Source organism: Narcine bancroftii, chromosome 9 (genome assembly GCF_036971445.1).
Source record: "Narcine bancroftii isolate sNarBan1 chromosome 9, sNarBan1.hap1, whole genome shotgun sequence".
Taxonomy (NCBI): domain Eukaryota; kingdom Metazoa; phylum Chordata; class Chondrichthyes; order Torpediniformes; family Narcinidae; genus Narcine; species Narcine bancroftii.
The window spans coordinates 75,610,729-75,630,443 of NC_091477.1; the positions used below are offsets into that span (position 1 = coordinate 75,610,729).

The window sequence follows — 19,715 nt, forward strand, 5'->3', positions numbered from 1 at the left end:
AAGTCAGCGTCGGGAACCACACTGCAGACCTGGCTGACAGCCCCTGGGCCCATACTGCTCCAAAGGCATATCAGATACCACAAGACTAACCCTCTGGTCGACAGGGTCCACCTCCTCCACTCTAATCCCCAATGCTCTTACGTGGAGTACCAGGATGGGTGGCAGGACGTGGTTCCCATCAGAGATCTGGTGCATGCAGGGGACTCCTCGACCAACCAATCAACATCCACTCACAGTAACCCTGGCCAACCGGCTCCACCAATTGTGCCCGACACAGCGCCTCAACCTTAGACCGAGCAACCCCACAGTCCTACTAACCCCCCCACCACCCACTCCAGCCACCAGAGGCACAGCCTATCGCGCAAGACCCCACCCAGGAACCAGCAACTATGCCACAGCAAGCCTTACAATGGTAACAATGACAGACGAGACCACCAGACATGCTGAACCTGTAACTAACATTGAACCACTTCACCCCACCAGACATCATTTCAAAAGAGGGGGTGAATATGGTGCAACCACTGTATTGTATGCATTGTATGAGCTGTCCCACCCTCCTGAACTTGTGACTCCTCCCTACTGGAAATCCCTATAAAGGCTGTACGGCCAAACTCCTCCCTCAGTATTTGCCTTGGAACCAGGCCAGCAACATGTGAGATGTATTGATTCATTAAGGTGATTAATCCCTATTAAATCACAACTCTGTCTAATGTGGTTGATCGATAGCATTACAATGGCAAACCACCATTCAAATTCAAAAACTCTCAGGCCATGAAAATACAATAACTACTTTATGCAAACAAATTTCACTCAGTACCATCTCCAAACAACGCGAGGAGAAACAATGTTATAATCCAGGGATTATAATGTTTTAATTCGTATGAAGCCAAAGAGCCAGCAGATGCTGGAATCTGGTGCACAGTTCCGACCAGGAACGTTGACATGTACCTTGTATTCCATCTTGGCAGTGCCCAACCAGACAGCATCAATATAGGCCTCCATTAATCCCTCCCCAATCTCTCTCTTTCCCTTATCCCTGCCTCCCTTCTTCCAGCTCCCCACCCTCTTGCCTTCTATCAGAGAGCTACCCTTCTTTCTTTTTTGAATATTTGAATTTTTCCAAGACTCATATAGATCATTATTACATACATAATGTAACTAATATTTTAAAATTACAGTCTCATATGATTGCCCAAAACTCACCCCCCCCCCTCCCCAAATGCTGACTTTAAAAAGAAAATTGTCCAAAAAAGAAGGGGTGTTTGGCAGCCTTGATTAATTAGTCTATATCTTGATCTATTAAACTTTTTCTGGGAAGTTAATTATATCCTTAAGCCAGCAGGATTCAAATAAGGTTGCCATATTTTAACAAACATGTCATATTTCTTTCTAAGATTATGTGATCTTTTCCAGGTGGGCACAATTTTTCATTTCCATATTCCAGCAAATAACAAATAGGGGGGAGTCGGACTTCCATTTAACAGCGATACGTTTCCTGGCTACCGCTAGTGTAATTGATATTTTGATAGTGTTGTACCAATAACCATAAGATTGTACAATAAATACAGTTCTGGTGAGAGCTACCCTTCTTAGCCCTCTGCCATCTTCCCCCATAATATTCAGCTGCATTCTCTTCTTCCCTCCCATCTGTTGTTACCTTTTGCGTCTTAGCCCGTGCTCCTCCCCTTCACCCCACCGCTGGCACTTGAAGGAGGGCTCAGGCCCAAAGCATCGACTGTCTTTTACTTTCTGTGGCTGCCACGTGACCTGCTGAGGTTCTCCAAGTGGATTGGATTAGATGCCGGCTTATGCAGATTTGCTGGTTTACCTCAACATGTGCCTTTTTGCTTCCGCAGATGCGAAAGTTACCTTTGTATCATTTGGCCAATGCACAATGGGTCAGTCCCGTTGGCCCAAGTGTCTTCAGGTTGCATTCCCAATTACCTTTTCTGCATGACGTCAGTTTCATTTGCTGGTAAGTACAGTACTGAGGAATGTTTTACCTCTGCAAGTCCAAAGCAGCGACAGTCTCCAACAAGACAGTGTCCAAGTACCTCTTCTCAACATTGCTGTTTCTTAATCGCTCGTCAGAGGATGGCAGAAATACAACAGAACTAATGGCAAAAATATTAGTGACAAGTGCATGTCAGATACTAGTTTTAAAATAATAGGCACATCAGCTTTACCACTACCTGGACACGTGGTGTTACGGAATACACTCCTTTTATCTGAGTGTCAAGCATTCAAAAATAAGATCTCAGTCTCATCCAGAGCGAACCAGCCTAATCTTCCACTACTCAAACACTCCAAACATTCACTGCCCATTTGTTTGGGAAAGTGGCCATAACCACCTACAAAATATGCTGCAGTCAAGGCTCCACTTGCAGCCAACAGCAGCACGCAATTTGGAGCTTCATCTTCAAGCCACACATTATTCAGACTTGAAAACATTCTGGATCTCCCTACCGTGGAGAACAAGGGCTAGCAATGTTCAAGTTCATCGACACCTTCAACGGCAATTAGGGATGAGAATTAAATATTTTGGTCTTGCTAGCGGTGTCTATATTATGTAAATAAATATAAAGACACACTGAGCTTTTCTATTCACTGGACCTGAGCAGGAAGTGATCTCAGTTTTAAGGATCCAAAAAAAATTGCATAAAACCTCTGTGATTTTCCCTCGATTTAGTGCAGTAACAAATGAGTGATGATCCTTTGCTGCCCCTTCACTTTCACTGCTGTGGTTAATCAGGAATATTTCCCTCCAGCCAAGGAGATTTTTTTTTAAACCTGTAATCCCATCAATACAAGTTACACTGCCATTTCTTAATCTGCAGAAACTGTGGTTGAAGTAAAAACACAATGCTGGAGAAACTCAGCTGGTCAAGCACTGTACCTTATATAGCAAAGGTAAAAAATACATAACCGATGTTTTGGGCTCGAGTCCTTCATCAAGGGATGGGAAAATGTCGGCAGGTGTCCGACAAAATAGTGGTGGGGGGGGGGGGAGGGAGGTGGCTGCAAAGGTTGGAGGCGATTGCTGGAGAAGGAAGGGAGGGGACAGCAGCAATCAAGGGGAGGAGGGATGGCTGAGTGCAGGGAGGGGGAAAAGAGGGAGGAGAACTTGGAGGGGAAGGAGGAGAGCAGGTTAGAAAAAACCAGAAAAGTCAATGTTAATGCCATCTGGCTGGAGAGTCTCCAGAAGGGAATATCAGGTGTTATTCCTCCAATTTATGGGTGGTCTTGGTGGGATATTACACAAGGCCATGGACAGACATGCGAGTGTGGGAGGGTGACACAGAACTGAAATGATTGGCTACTGGGAAGTCTCTGTCACTGGTGCGGACAGAGCGAAGGTGCTCAGCGAAGTGATTTTCCAGTCGGCACCCAGTCTCTCCGATGTAGAGAAGGGCACAAAGGGAGTTCCGGATGCAGTAAATCAGTCCTGCAGATACACAAGTGAAGTGTTGCTTCACTTGAAAGGCCTTTTTGAAGCCCTGGATCATGGTGAGGTGCTGGAGGGAAGATTGGTGGGGAGGGATGAGTGCATGAGGGAGTCACGGAAGGAACAGTCCCTACAGAAGGTAGAGAGGAGAGTGGGAGATGTGTCTAGTAGTGGGATCCTGTAGTAAGTGCCGGAAATTCTGAAAGATAACATGATGGATGCGGAGGCTGTTCAGATAGCAGATGTTCTCACCAACATCATTAACATCTCCCTGGGAAGTGCCATGGTCCCAATATGCTTCAAAACTGCCACCATTGTCCCCGTGCTGAAGAAGTCCTGCCTCAGTGACTACCACACTGTTCCACTCATGTCCACCATCATGAAGTGGTTTGAGACAATCATCACGGGGCACATCAAGCTCCTGCAGTCCCGTCAGTGGACCCCCTGCAGTTCGCGTGTAAACCCAACTGCTCTACAGATGATGTCACCACCACCATCCTCAATCTAGCCCTCACCCACGTGGAAAACAAGGACTGTATGTTCAAATGCTGTTTATTGACTTCAGCTCAGCATTCAACACAATCATACCACAGTACCTGATAAGAAAGTTGAGCCTGCTGGGTCTAAACACCTCCTTCTGCAATTGGATTCTCAACTTCCTGTCAGAGAGACCTCAGGTAATCTAGATCGGTAACAGCACCTCCAAGACCATCACCATGAGTACAGGGGCCCCCCAGGGCTGCGTGCTTAGCCCACTGCTGTTCACTCTGCTAACCCATGTCTGTGCAGCTAAACACACCTTATAGCACATCATCAAGTTCTCAGATGGCATGACCATGGTAGGTCTTGTTATTAAGAATGACAAGTCAGTGCACAGAGACGAGGTGCAGTCACTAATGGACTGGTGCAGAGCCAACAAACTGTATCTGAACATTAAAAAAAAATCAGAAGAGATGGTTGTCAACTTCAGGAGGACCTGGGGTGGGGGGGGTGGGGGGGGGGTGAGAATGATCTGCAGATCATTGACTGCTCCACCATTGAGGTCATCAAGAATATCAAGTTCCTTGGAGTGAACTTGGTGGAGAACCTCATCTGGTCCCTTAACACCAACTCCATAGCCAAGAAAGCCCAGCAGAACCTCAACTTCCTGTGAAACCTGAGGAAAGTTCATCTCCCACCCTCCATCCTCACTACATTCCACAGAGGATGCATCGAGAACATCCTGTGCAACTGCATCACCACCTGGTTTGGAAGCTGTACCACCCCAGACAGAAGATAGTGAAGTCGGTGGAAAATATCATTTGCAGGGGTTGGGGGGGGGGGGGGTCACTTCCTACCATGAAAGGCTATCTATAACTCTTGATGCAGGCAAAAGGCAATAAACATCGTGAAGGACTCCATACACCCCTCATGTAAACTGTTCTCCCTTCTACCTTCTGATAGGAGGTACAGTAGCACTCAGGCCCTTATGTCCAGATTGGGCAACAGTTGTTTTCCCCCCCAAAGTCATCAGACTCCTGAATTCCCAGAACGTTTGTGAATAGGGTACCGTGGACTTTCACTCTATAGGTCTTAATATTTTAATGTGTTTAACTATTCTAACATATTTATGTAAATATGCTCAGTGGTCCTGGGGAAGTGCCATCTCATCTTTATCAAGTGAGCATAGTACAAACGATAAATAAAGGTGACTTGAGTTTTTTCCCCCAATGGCTATTAGACTCTTGAACCTCCCCCATTACCCTAACCATAACCTGAGGATCACTTGATAAATGCAGCATTTATGCTCATTATTCTTCTGGTTTCTATCTGCAACCTTATATTAACATGTGGCTTTACAATGTTTGAATACTTTATTGAAGTTCATCTATATGATCCTATCTTGTTCTAAAAAGCTGCCACCTCCATAAATACATTTTGAAACAGTTTGCATGAGCAAACTGCAGTTATCCTTTAACACCATTTCCATTTGGTGGATCTAACAAACATTTTCCATGAATATCAAGAACACACTGTTAAAGTACAATGAACTGTTAAAGAACCAATTCTAATAATAATCTGTAAAGCCATCCCCTGTTATGGTTTCTACACATTGTCCTGAGGGACTCTCACAACCTTTGAAAAACAACTAAAAGGATGGGACTTCTCAAGTTTCAGATGGTGATCATTTAAATCCCAGAGGAAATCAATCCTGTGTTCTCAACTCCAACTCTACAGATGTCATACCCAATTCTACAGAAGTGGAATCATCCTCACAGACACTAGCTATCAATCAGCTCAACATTGATAGCTGAATTGTTGGTATCTTGTCCATATTTGGAATGAATCTCATTGTATGATGTTTCACATAGCTCCGCTCTTCCAAATTGAGAAGGTCACATGTTTTTCTGCAGTTAGACATTTAGCTTAATGTGACCACCTACCTGAATGGACAACATATTGTCTTCATTTATAAAAATCCTGTAAGTGTAGGTAGATTTATCATACCTGGAAAAAATAAAATGGAAAAAAAAAATTAGATCTGGCTTAAGTGGATTACAGGCAATTACTTTATTCAGACACCCACTGTCCACCACCACCCTTTGGGGTCTAACATCTCTCCAATTTTGGGATACCTCATTCCTTTTCCAAATCAATTTTCCATCTCCTCTGTAAGTGAGATTTCCAATACACATGCTGGGCCAAAGGGCCTCTCTGTGCCAAATCCTTCCATTGCTTTGGGCGTTACATGACAGGAGTGACATAGTAAGCAGTGCAACTGCTACATAATTCTATCAAACCAGGTTCGACCCTGACCCTTGATGTCAACTCTGTGGAATTTGCATATTCTCCTCAAGGTGGCGTGGATTTCCCTGGATGCTCTGGCTTCCTGCTGTGTCCTAAAGACATGATGGTAGGCTCATGAATGACCACAGCTTGCCGCTTATGTAGGTCGGGGACAGGAAAGTCAGTGCGAGTTGATGGGCAGTCAAGAAAGAAGAGGTTACAGAGAAATAAGTGAGGGATTGATCAGTGGGATTGCTCTGAGAACTGCAGTAGACCTAACTGCTCCCTCACCACAGACGTGGAGAGTAGCTATAAACTTGTGAATGGAAAGAAGGTTAGTGACTTCAATGTCAGAAGTTGCTTCACAACAAATGCTAACTATTGGATTATAATCAGTAGGGAACTTTTTTTGGTTTTACACATTTGGTATAATTCATTATAGGCTCAGTGTTATAACACATGGAAAGTGACAGGTAGCTTCTGCAGAAAAAAAGGATTACACTCTGCAAGAGATAAATGGACAGGAAATATTCATTATTCTTCGGTGTGGAAGAAATATCAAACAGCACATTGAGGCAGTGCCCTACCACCCATCAGACTGTGATATGGAAACCTTCACAAACAGGAGAAAATGTGTCTCTAGTTTAATGATGTAAATCTAAAACAATACTTGTCATTTAATACTATTGACTGCCATCTGGAGCAAGCAGAGATCAGGTTCTTAAGTCTGGAACAAGATTTGAATGCACTATCTCTGGATATGAGTCAACCATGATATATCAACAGCAAAGCCATCACCTAAAAAGCATTGTCATTTGAAAGTCTGCAAACTTTCATGTTTGACTTATAATAATTTGAAATGTGTGAGCTAGCAGACAGACGTTTGAAATTCACATACAAGCAAATTGATAAGTAGGGAAAACTTTGCAAACAAATGAAACAAGAAATGGAAGTGAAAGGACAATGTGGCCCATTGTAGTCCACCCTCAGAGTGGGTCAGAATAGTCCTCTACCACACAAGACGAATACAACAGGGCCGTCTGTCCATCCTGTCCAGATTCCTGTGTCAGAATCTAGAGAAACTCTTAATGTGAGCCAATGTTCACCAAGTTCCCAGGTACAAAGAAATACTCCCCTAAAGTTACTTTGAAGAAGAAGAGAGGAAAAAAAAATCTCTCTGGCCACACACCATTACTTAAAACAGATCAACCTTTGCCCAAATAAAACTAGTACTGTAGTTGAACCATATCAACAGCTTTGTCTGGAAAAGAGTGATATTTACTATAAAAAATAGAGGAGGTTTTCTCTTCAACTCTAAGTTGTGTGAGTACAGTGATACCTCATTAGAATGAGATTCGTTAATCCGTGGAATCGCTTAGAGCGCGGGTGACTGTGGACCCCAAACTTTATAAATTACAGTACTTAACCTGCTGATGTTCACCAGCTTTGTATTTTTACTTCAACCACAATATCTGCAGTTTTACTACATGGAGGCTAGACTGGGTATGAATTGTTCCTGAACTGAGGAGGCAGTAAAGATGGTAACCACTTTGGTGGGTCTCCAGCCACATATATGTATCTGTTCCACGACTCAGCTGTAATGCAGTATGAAAGCTTGGACCCCAACTACCGCTTTCTAACAAGGTTTTACTGTAGGTTTTTAAAACTCTATCCACATAGCATGTAAAATAGCTGTTTCCCCACCCCCCTCCAAAAAAGATTAATTACTTTTGCAGTAAAAAGTCTTGAAGAGAAAAAAAAAAATCAGATAAACATTCAGTGCTGAAAATCTGAAATAAAAATGTTATGGACCCGAGGACCCCAAAACCCAGCAGCAATAGAAATTCACCAAGACAAATGGTTACTTAAACAAAAGTTGCCTTTAATTTTCTTTAAACATGAAAACATGATCAAATTTTAACATTACTATCAACTTAATTCTAAGCGCACATGTATGTAATATGTACAAGTTCAGGAAAGTTCTTTGATTCACAGTCTAATCTCACTTCTCACTCCTCCAACTTCACCGGTATCAGGCAATTCTTATACTGTGCACATAATTCAACATTTATGAATTTTCACCAGACTCTGGTGCTTAAAGTTAAATGGTTACCACTCAGGAAAGTTCTAGTTGGTTTCAGGGAGAGGTTTATTGCTCGTTGGACACACACAAACTGATTCCAAATGATAACCTCTTCTTCCAAGTCACCACAGAATTCCTCATTTCCCTTATTTCAGGAGAAAAAAATCTAACCAGCCATTTCCTCTTGTAAGGACCACAAGAGTTTTTTTTTAAAAAAAAAACAGGCTGAACTCAAAACTCACAACCCATCTTCAAAATGGGGTCTTTCAACAAGCTTCCAAAAGCCACTGGCACCGGAATCAGTTTCTTCAGCCTGGCCATCTATCACTTTTCAAACAATTATCCATTTACTCCACATCATCAGTCCAATTAACGCCTACTTAAGAAGTCTCCATAGGCATTCTTCAAGGTTTCTGTAAAGTCACTGTGGACATGACACCTCTCCTTATGCATAGCTCTTACATTTTAAATGAGATCTCTTTTGTGAAGTGTTTCTGTTTGTGGTTATCTACACTGAACCCCCACAATCTATATCCTTTAAAAAACATAATTCTATATAATAAAAAATAAAATATACCTCATGACAAAAATAATAAATGTTGGAAAAGAACAAGGGGAAGAGTTGGCCTTCTGGCCCGTCGAACCTGCTCCGCCATCCAACAAGATCGTGGCTGATCTGGCTGTGGACGCAATGCCACCAACCTTCCTCTTCCCCATAATTGACAATTCCCCTCTTGCCAGAGAAAAAGTTGATATGTCACGTCAAAGACACGCCAGAGAGATCATCTGTCAATATTGGAGAAATTCTGCAGGTCATGCAGCAGCTGGCAGGAAGTGAAGGGAAACCACATTTTGGGCCTGAAAGTCCTTGATCAAGGCATGAGCAAAAGACAGGTAGGTCCCTGAAATAAAAAAGTGGAGGGGGGGGGGGGGAGAGAAAATCAAAGTGTCAACTCCATTTCTCTTTCCTCAGAAGTTGCCTGAACTGCTAGACATTTCCAGCATTTTGTATTTATTTCATTTTTCAGTCTTCCTTCTGCATTTATTATACGAGTCCCTAGACAAGTGTGCACCGTTAGGCTTTGAATCCTTTTTTAAGCAGTTGGATACATGATACAAACTCGCAACCAGTATCAGCATTGATTGTCAATATTAATCTGTGCATTGTAATGCTTTAGTAAGGAAAGAACTTGCCTTTATAGATAGTCTTTCACAACTGTTCATGAAAAGGCTTTTTGGCAGACACAGAAATAGGATACAGAAGGATACAGTCTTAATTGAGGTAAAGAGGATTAGTGTAAATGGGCAAAAGGTGAACATGGTGGGTTGAAGGGCCTGTTTTTGTGCTACGACTCCTTCACTACTAATAATGTCATGCAGAAAATGTGAATTCCACCTCACAAAGTTTCACAAAAGGCAGAGATAATCACAGGTAGCTAGGAATATAGCAGCAAGTCCCTTTCGGACATAGTAGGTGGATTTTTATTTTGCATCTATCCAAGAGGGCAGACAGAACTCATGTTTGAGATTAAGGTTTCATCAAAAAGGTGACACATCCATCCACATTGTATCAGACTGGCTCTTTGCATCCACCAGGAAACAAAGAAGTTGCTTTGGAAAATTCTGGAAGGTTCCATTCCAATAAACAGCAGATAATAATGATCTTCATCCTGTTATGGATGACAGACAACTTTACTTTTAGACCAGGGACAGGAGTGAAATGCAGTGGGAGAGAGAGGAGTGTGCACTGTGGAAAGCGCTGAAGCCACGAGCTTGGAGAAATTATGGCTGTCAGAAGTGTGAGAGCCCCACGCTGAAGCTGGTGGGCTCGTGGAGAGCACCGTTGTCAACCCCTCTCCACCAACCAGGAGAGCTGAAGGCGAGCGCTGAGGCAGTTGAACAGCCCAATGGTCGGAGTTTGAACTGTCAGGAAGACAACACTTCGTTGGATAGTGGCTGACAGATGGTCAGTTTGTGTATTTGGGAGCCTGACAGCTTCAGCAGGCCGGAGGCCAAGTTGCTTCATTCATGGGCAGCGGCACTGTGGTGAGGATCTGTCAGTCAATGTGCTCACCCAGCAGCTTCAGTTGAAAGAATGGAGACTGAGTGGCTTTGTCCATGGGTACCAGTACTGTTGTCCTGATGGCAGTTTGTGACCTCTGATTCCCAGTGAAAATGTGTGTGTGTGTGTGTGTGTGTGTGTGTGTGTGTGTGTGTGTGTGTGTGTGTGTGTGTGTGTGTGTGTGTGTGTGTGTGTGTGTGTGTGTGTGTGTGTGTGTGTGTGTGTGTGTGTGTGTGTATAAGCAAGAGCAAGATTTCATGTTGCAGAAGTTACTTGACATCACGACAGGGGTTTCAGAGAAGACTCATGAGACAGAAGGTCACTCGGCAACCCTAAAAATAAAAGGGCTTCAGTGGTGCAGACCTTGTGTTAGTGACTAGGAGGTCACTGTGTAAAGAACTTCAAGGTGGTTGTTGCCACGTTAGAAAACTCAGGAAAGTCTCTCATGTTCCCCTGCCGAGGTTGTAAGTCTGCAGCGATATCAGTCTGCATGGCCAACTGAAAGACCTGTGCGCAACTACACAAAGAAATCCACGCCAGGAGATCAGATTCTGTGGACTGTGACTGACTTTTGTTTTGGGAATGTTCTTTTGGGGCATTTTGGGCTTGCTCTGTAATGGTCTATTTTTTTTCCCAACATACATGTTATAAATATCTTTTGTTTGCATATGGTTGCCATAAAGGCTTATGTTCAGGTGTTAAGTTTGTTGAGTTAATTCTATTATTGACAATTGTCAATAAATTTTGAAGTTAAACTTAACCCATCTGTTTATATGTCTCTCAATTGCTGCTGGTGAGGCATAACAATTCCAAATTGGATTCGTTCTGAGTGAGGCTTTGCAGTCTTTGAACCATGTTATCAGGAACACAATTAGAGAACATGCAGATGTAGTGAGCAACAAGAAAGGTAGACAGGACGTTAATCTTTATTACAAGACAGGTAGGATATCTAGATATAATTCTACTTCCCCTTTAGGGAATGGACTGTTGTCCTTAACAGCACCTATTCTGACTGAATCCAACACCCCAGCTGCAGTCTAACTTTTGCATTTATAAAGATTTAACATAGTTCCTGGTTTTCATACTCTATATATCTACGGCAGAAAAAAATGACCTTTAAATTGACACACTAATTTTAAAAGATCCATCGTCAAAACTTCCAGTTACAACAGTGGTTTTCCAACTTTTTCTTTCCACTCACATACCACCTTCAGTAATCCCTATGCCATAGGTGCTCTGTGATAAGTAAGGGATTGCTGAAGGTGGTATGTGAGTGGGAAGAAAAAGTTGGAAAACTACTGAGTTACAGGAAAACCCTTTGTAAAGTGGTTGAAATTGCCTCTCTTCACTTTTCCTGTTATTTAACAGAAATGTGCAGTGGTACGTCTGCTATGTATCCGCCCATTTTAACCATGAATTCCAGGTCTGTCATTATCCTTCTTTATATTTTGTACATTTCCAAGCTACCTGTAAACTCTGATATCATCTCCATGTATCCCAATCCAGGATGTTGCTTTCTAATTAACTTGCACTCCATGGATGTAAATCTATTCTGTGGAGTCGAGTCCCTCGGCAGTTTTTTTTTGCGTCCTCTTGTGTCTCTGTCACAGGTGACACTTAGCATGGACAGATGTCTCTCTAATCGAAGCGAGATGGCAACATTTTCCATTATATGTGATTCTTCTTTTTCTTCTTTGGCTTGGCTTCGCGGACGAAGATTTATGGAGGGGGTAAATGTCCACGTCAGCTGCAGGCTCATTTGTGGCTGACAAGTCCGATGTGGGACAGGCAGACACGGTTGCAGCGGTTGCAGGGGAAAATTGGTTGGTTGGGGTTGGGGGTTGGGTTTTTCCTCCTTTGTCTTTTGTCAGTGAGGTGGGCTCTGCGGTCTTCTTCAAAGGAGGTTGCTGCCCGCCGGACTGTGAGGCGCCAAGATGCACGGTTTGAGGCGATATCAGCCCACTGGCAGTGGTCAATGTGGCAGGCACCAAGAGATTTCTTTAGGCAGTCCTTGTACCTCTTCTTTGGTGCACCTCTGTCACAGTGGCCAGTGGAGAGCTCGCCATATAACACGATCTTGGGAAGGCGATGGAAGGTGATTACATCCTTAAAAACTATCAAAATGAGTTGAATGCTCACACAGGTCTTTTCCAGCTCATGATATGGGCGGGATAGTCCAGCTTTTTTTTTTCCTCAGTTTCAGTTCTCCTTCTCTCTCTTATAATAGTAAGATTTGGCTTCTGATCCTCTTTCCTGAGTGTTAGTAGCATCACATCTCATGGAGCTGAATGAAGTTGGTCACCCAATGCTTTTGATTTATTATTACACTGCCTGCTAAGTACAGGATAACTTGCTTGGATAGCTTGCAAGATAAAGCTTTTTCCTGCATCTTGGTATACCTGACAATAAATAATTCAGATTAAGGCAAAACACAATGAAAAATACTATGTTGGATAGGTGTCACAGCTGGCAGACAAATCACATCTGTGAACAACCTTTACTTCAATTCTCAAGGAAAATATTTAAATTTTTCCTCTTCCAAATCAATTAACTCCTTACAGAGTTGACCTGAGAGATGAGCGCACCTATAACATTTGCAGGTGGATTCAGATGATTTCATACACGCCTGGAATTAGACTGGCTCATAAAGGACTGCACTGTCTCATAGTAACTGTCCATCTAACTTCACAAGTGAGTGAATCAGTTCCAGGTTGATTCCACATGAAGAGGTGATTTTGCTGATTTTTTCCTTTTCTCTCAAGATCAGATTAAGCATTAAAAATGGATCTTGAATAAATTAATTCATTCATTTTGATAGTTTTTAAGGGTGTAATCACATATAATGGAAAGTGTTGCCATCTCGCTTCGATTAGAGAGATGTCTGTCCATGTTAAGTGCCACCTGTGACAGAGACACAAGAGGACGCAAAAAAAAAACTGCCGAGGGACTCCACTCCACAGAATAGATTTACATCCATGGAGTGAAATGGACAATTCATGTTTCTAGTCAAAACCCTCCTTCAGGGGAAAGCACAAGAAACTGCGGCTATTGGTACATTGTTGCTTTCTGCTTGAAAGCTCCGATCCAACTGAAAAAGACTGAAGACCAACCCAAACTGATGCTCCTAAAGGGGTGCCTCCAAGCATCTTTTAGATCGGCACACATAGACACACACACACATACACACACCCAACCACACCAGATTTCTCAAGAAAACATTGACAGGTTTTATGCTATAATTTTAATATAGAGTAATTGTCCATGAATTCCTTGCTGATATCAGCATCTCTCAATCGGTATTTCTCAAATGAATGTGCCCCATTACGATCACATTGCTATTTGTACAAATTTCCTCCTGTATTTACCACATTAGAGAGAAGCCATTAGCTTCTAAAGATTATGGTTAATTATGCTACTGGAAAGTACTCAGAGAACATACCTCATCAATGCATCTTTCCTTCGACATGCTAATCTTTTCCATTCCTCAATCTTCTTTAGCAGTTTTTTTTAAGCCAATACTATCCGCTCCCTGCAGATATTTTTATTCATTTCATTCATGGCTGCAATATATTGAGCAACAGCTGAGTGTGGAAGAGAGTGATCCCAATAGTAATCATCAATGAGTATGCCCTGGAGTGCTTGCTGGAAGTGCTATAGAGATCTCTAGATAAATGGACAATAGTCAGCAGAAGTGAATGCCATATGGTTGTCCAAGAACATAATTTACCACAGGGAGAAACTTTACACAATTAACCCATGTAGTGAATTTGCAATACACATGGCATAACCACAAACTGCTCCACTAATCTCATCACCATCTACCACAGAATGTCAGTCATCAAACCCACTAAGTACCTTAACTCTACTTTCACACACTCAGCGCAGGTGCACATTTCGCAATAACAGCTCAAGTTCACATTCACTGAAGACATCTATGTGCGACACTGCCTCAAGAAGGCAGCCAACATCATACAGAACCTTCCCCGCCCCCGTTCCCCACCATCACCCTGGTCACAACTTCTCGCTGCTACCTTCAGGCAGAAGGTACAGAAACCTGAAGTTCAGCACCTCTAGGTTCCAGAACCATTTTTTTCAATGCAACAGCTAACAGGGTCTTGAAATTCACCTTACTTCCCCCACCATAAATAAGTCTGGGACCACCAAAAGATCCGTCAGCACGACCAAATCATCTTTTTTTTTCTTGTACTAACTGAATCGGTGAATATTTATCAATCTATACTTCTATATTAAAGATTTTGGTGCACCTGTATATGACAATAAACTCTCATTACTGATGTTAAGACCATTAACAGCTGTTAACCTCAATTACACACTTCCCCTTTCGGTGAGGAGAAGGTGGTTGATCACAGCAGGCAGAAGCAAAGAACAGTCATAGAGACCAAGAACAGAAACAGACACTTCCACACTGACAATCAACCACCTATTTATACTAATCCCTTTTATCGTCTCCTCATTCTCATAACCTAGCCCTTGGCTCTATCACTGATCTATGTACTTGTGGAAATATACAATGGCTAATAAACTGACTAACCTGCATGTCTTGGAGGTTACCCATGTAGTCCTAGAAAGAATGTACAAATTCCACACAGACAGCACCAGTAATCAGAATTGAACTTGGGTCTCCAGCATCGAGAAGCAGCAGCCCTACAAGCTGCACCACCCCAAACATAGCCAATCTAAGTTTTCATTGGACAGGGGCTGAGACATATCTAATCCTCCCCATCCCTCAATCATTTCTCACTCAAGGTGCATCAATACTTTTTCTACCACCTCCTATTAATTATAGGAATTATTATGTCTATAATTATCAGTGTAATGTGGCAAACAATGCTGAAATGTGTTCTCTATGTTATGGTCTATTCCTCTTCCTTTTGTATTTCCCATTACCTTCCAAAGCTCTACTTCTTGGGCTCCCCACTAATTAGGAGTGCCATTATTAACTAATATCCAGGTCATCTAACAAAGCCAGGACTCAGAATCAGACACCTGGGTTCAATCTAGACCTTGGGTATAGTCTGTGTGGAGTTCTCCTTTTAACTTTAAGGGTTTCATTTGGGCACCCTAGTTTCTTCCCACATCCCAAGACTGAAGGTTGGAAGGTTAATTAGCCACTGGAAATCATTCCTAATGTTTAAGCAAGTGGTAGAAGACAGTGAGGAATACACAGCCTGACATATGTCCACACAGCCATGATAGGGAGAAATGCAGGTACGGTCAAAGGTGGAACAGAGTGGAAGATTTGAATGGTGTTAGGAGCCCAGAGGACCCCAAAATCCAGCAGCAATAGAAATTCACCAAGACAAATGGTTACTGAAACAAAAATTTCCTTTAACTATCTTTAAACATGAAAACAGGATCAAACTTTAACTTATTACTATTAAATTAACTGCCTTCTAATTCTAAGTGCACGCATAGGTAATGCGTGTACAAGTTCAGAAAAGTTCTTTAATTCACAGTCCAATCTCACTTCTCACTCCTCCAAGTTCACTGGTATCAAGCAATTCTTTGGTGCTGGAAAGGTAAATAGTCACCGCTCAGGAAGGTTCTTGTCAGTTTTCAGAGAGAGAGAGATTTGTTGCTTGTTGGACACAAATTGATTCCTTCTGATCAGCCATTTCAGTGTCTTGCCAAAGAAACTTGCCCCATCAAAGTTTTCCAGATGATAACCTCTTTCTTTCAGGTCACCACAAAGTTCTTTTTTGTTTCCCTTATTTCAAGTGAATCATTATACAGCCTCTTGTATGGGCCACAAGGGCTTTGACCAGGTTGAATTAAGAACTCACAACCAGTCTTCAAAATGGGTTTTGTTTTCCACAAGCTTGTCAGCTTATCCTGTTCCAGTCCCTGCTGCTGCTGCTGAACTGTAGAATTGAATTTTCCCTCTCCCTCTGTCACTCAGAGAAAACCATTTAACACTCTCTGCTTGCAAAACCACATAACCTTCTTAGAACAGCAAACTGCACTCAGACAGACTGTGGCACTGGACCTAATCTTCAAGTTCGTTCATCAGTTGCTCTCCAAAACAATAATCCATGACTCCACAGCATGTCCAATTAACACCGACTTGTGAAGTCCTTATAGGTATTCTTCAAAGATTTGCAAAGGCACTTGGAGCTGGACTGTCTGGCTTGAACCAAGCTCTTGCATTTTAAATGAGATCTGTTTTGAAGTGTTTGTATCTTTTTGTGATCTAACTAAAAAAGCCCTCCACAATTTATCTCCTTTAAAACATACCTATATACTATACAAAATGTGACATAATCCGTCACAATTACAACCCCTTTTTCCTTAGCTCCACTGATGAAAGAAAGGAAAGAGAATCAAAATTATATTTCCAGCATATGACTCAAGAGCATTGAAAGTCATTTAAGTTTATTAGCATCAAACATCTTTGAGGCAACTATAACATGACCCAGAAGTTATGATTATCAGATGAACAAGAGACACTCATGTTGCAACCATGAATCTATGCAACATTGGAGAAGCTCTCTATCAATTGTGAATCACAACTTAAATGTTTTAACCCGAATCTGCTTCACCTAATTATTCCGCACAAGCCAGAAGTCACAAGAAAATGTGCATGCATATGAAAAATCAGAAGGCAGTCTCCCCACATAATCTCTCACACAAATAACTGATCGGTTCCACAACTTGTACTGCAGCTAGCACCAGAACTGGAGTAAATTGCAACATACTATAGAATCTGTAACAGGAGGCATTCTTAAAAAGGTGGCAAAAAGGAATATCACTCAGTCAACGTAGATACCAGGAGAATGTTTCCCTTCTTTGGGAGAGACTAGATCTAGGCAGCATAGACATGAGAAATTCCTCGTCTCAGAAAGCTGTGAATCCCTTGAACACATTATCCCGGATGCTGTGGATACTAAGTCATGAACTATTCTTCAGGCAAAGTTAGATTTTTGGATTATAATGCTAACGTAAATAGTGGGAATCTGACTGCCAAAATGAGGTCAAAGTTTAAATCAGTTATAATCTTATTGAATATAGGGTCAAGTCTGACGATTTCTTCCATTCCTCACATTCTGTAAAAAGACACGACTTCGCTCATTGTTTTTCCACCCAACTGTAACAATATGTTATTTTATTTGCTTCTTCCTCTTTTACTTGTACTTAAGTGAAGCGCAATTTATTTGCATCAATCATTTCTGTATTCTTGCCAGCCTCTGGAGAAGAGACTTCTTTTCAATTTCCACTTACATTTATTAGTGGTCACCTTCTCCTGATCACCCACTTGCCAGGAGAACAAACCTAGAGAAGCATCAGCTGCTCCTCATCCCTTTTTGAACTTGAAAGAATATTGAATCACCATATCACCTTTTCTCCCTACAGAATAGAAGCTTCTCTTGAGAAGAATATCCTCACAGATCTGGCTTCCTTCCTGCAAAGCTTTATTGCACATTAGTCGGCTGTTCTAGCTTTTCACAAAGTCCAGAACAGAATCATGCAGGGTCGCTCCCAAATGTGATCAAACCTTTAATGCACATTCTTTCTAATTCTCCCAGATTTTTAACCTTCCCTACTTTGAATGATTAGTCCTTCCCTAACCCCCAAGATCACTTTGCTCCTCTTCACTTACCTTGCAAGGGAACACCCCTTCCTCATTACATGGAACCATTTCCAATTCTTCATGTCACCTTACATGCGTGAGGAAGGAAAGGTTATTTCAGAAACTAATTATGTATCAGAACTAAAGGTTCAGGACACAGTTCGTAGGCGCGTGTGAATGAGGATGTGTCCCATTGGCATAGCAAGAGGAGAGAGTGGTGCCAAAGGCTTCTGGACTTCAGAGGTACCAGACATTCAATCACATGCTGTCACAATCCAGGAACCATGAGGCATTTGTATAATACACAGAAACAAACCTTTCAGCATCAAAACGGTCTAAGAGTCAAGTTGTATTTGCAAACATTTCGCTACCTTATCAAAGAACATCTCAAAAAGTGCACTGGGTCTGGGGGTGGGGGGGGGGGGGGTGACTGCACGGTGTCACTGGATCCAGCAGCGACCGCACAGGGGTCCGAAAGAGCGAGGTGCTCCCCAATGCGGGCGACCTGCCGGGGGTGAACGTGGCTCCAAAGCGGGAGTTGTTGAGGGATGCAACCCCACCGATGGAAGCGAATGCCGCCTGGCTGCACGCAATCACAGACGCGCACTTCCCATCCGAACTCCAGGGGAAGACGGTGACCCCCCCCCCATGATACCTGGGACCACCCAGGGGAACCACCCTGGTGGGCAGTAACCAGCCCACGCTGTCCTCTCTCTCTCTCTCTCTCTCCCCCCCCCCCCCCCCCCCGGGCATGGAGTCCTAGGACAGCAGGGTGGGCAATGAAGACCCAACTCTCCAGCTTCCCCTCCCCGTACCACCGAGGCGGGGAGGGTCTACCTTGCCCCCTTCTTCTCCCCACCCCACTCCGGGAACTTACAGCACACACAGGGCGAACGCTCCTTCCACCGACTCGCTCCGACGGACCAGAAAGCTGCCGTCCTGGGCGGCCTTGGCCAGCAGCTTCTCAGCCGTGAGGCTGGAGATGTCTTCGTGGTACCAGCGGTCGTTCATCTCCCCCTCGCTTTATTCCATCCAAACCCCGCTGCCTCGTTCACCACTGTCCTGAAACAGCCCGTGAGGAAGCCACACTGAGCTTCACTTCCTCAATGCTATTGTCAGACATACAGGCAAAACACGTGGGTTCAGTTTATTTCAAGTGCAGCCACCACCAGCCCAATCATCTCCATCCTGGCCAGCAGCCAATAAACAGTTCACTTCTCCTTTCCCCAGAGTGGAACCAGCCCATTTAACCTGTCGTCCTCCTAACACCTATTTCCTTTAAGCTTCAGTCTTCCTAATACTCGGCCAGCCAATTAACAACCGACCCATCCCATTATCAGACCCACCATTGCCAAACCAGTCCATTAACTTTAACCCACCAGCATCGGTGAACCCAGTGCCACAGCAACCCATTGAATTCCTGCCCTCATGTTTATTTCCTCATCTCGCAACTTGACTCGCCAGTGCAGTCCCTTCCATCCTTTGACACTTTTTCTACATCCTTGGCATTCTTTGTAGATCAGTTGAAATTGGGTAGCTCAGCCATTTGTCTTTCGCCTTTTGTACTGTGTGGATTTGGTCTTAAAAGCATCCTCTATTTTAATAGTTTTCCCCATTTAGCTAATGTATCTGTCCTTTGGAGACATGCACACATCTCTTCAGAACTATTCAACTTTCTCCACAAATTGTAGCAAATGCCTCGAACAGTGCTTCTCAACCTTGTTCTTTCCACTCACATCCCACTTTAAGTAATCCCTATGTCATCTGTGCT

At 43.0% G+C, this 19,715-nt stretch overlaps 1 protein-coding gene across 3 annotated transcripts in view; it reads right to left on the minus strand.

The window, feature by feature from the left end:
- Positions 1 to 19,038, minus strand: part of inpp5d (inositol polyphosphate-5-phosphatase D) — a 142,107-nt gene extending 123,069 nt beyond the window's left edge. For all 3 annotated transcript variants that reach the window (XM_069896531.1, XM_069896530.1, XM_069896529.1), the window contains exons 1-2: positions 18,822 to 19,038; positions 5,869 to 5,932 (exon numbers count right to left, since the gene is read on the minus strand). In XM_069896531.1, the coding sequence (XP_069752632.1) occupies positions 5,869 to 5,932; positions 18,822 to 18,955 (198 nt within the window). In that variant the 5' untranslated portion in view covers positions 18,956 to 19,038. The remainder of the gene's footprint in view (positions 1 to 5,868; positions 5,933 to 18,821) is intronic.
- Between the last annotated feature and the right edge of the window lie 677 nt (positions 19,039 to 19,715).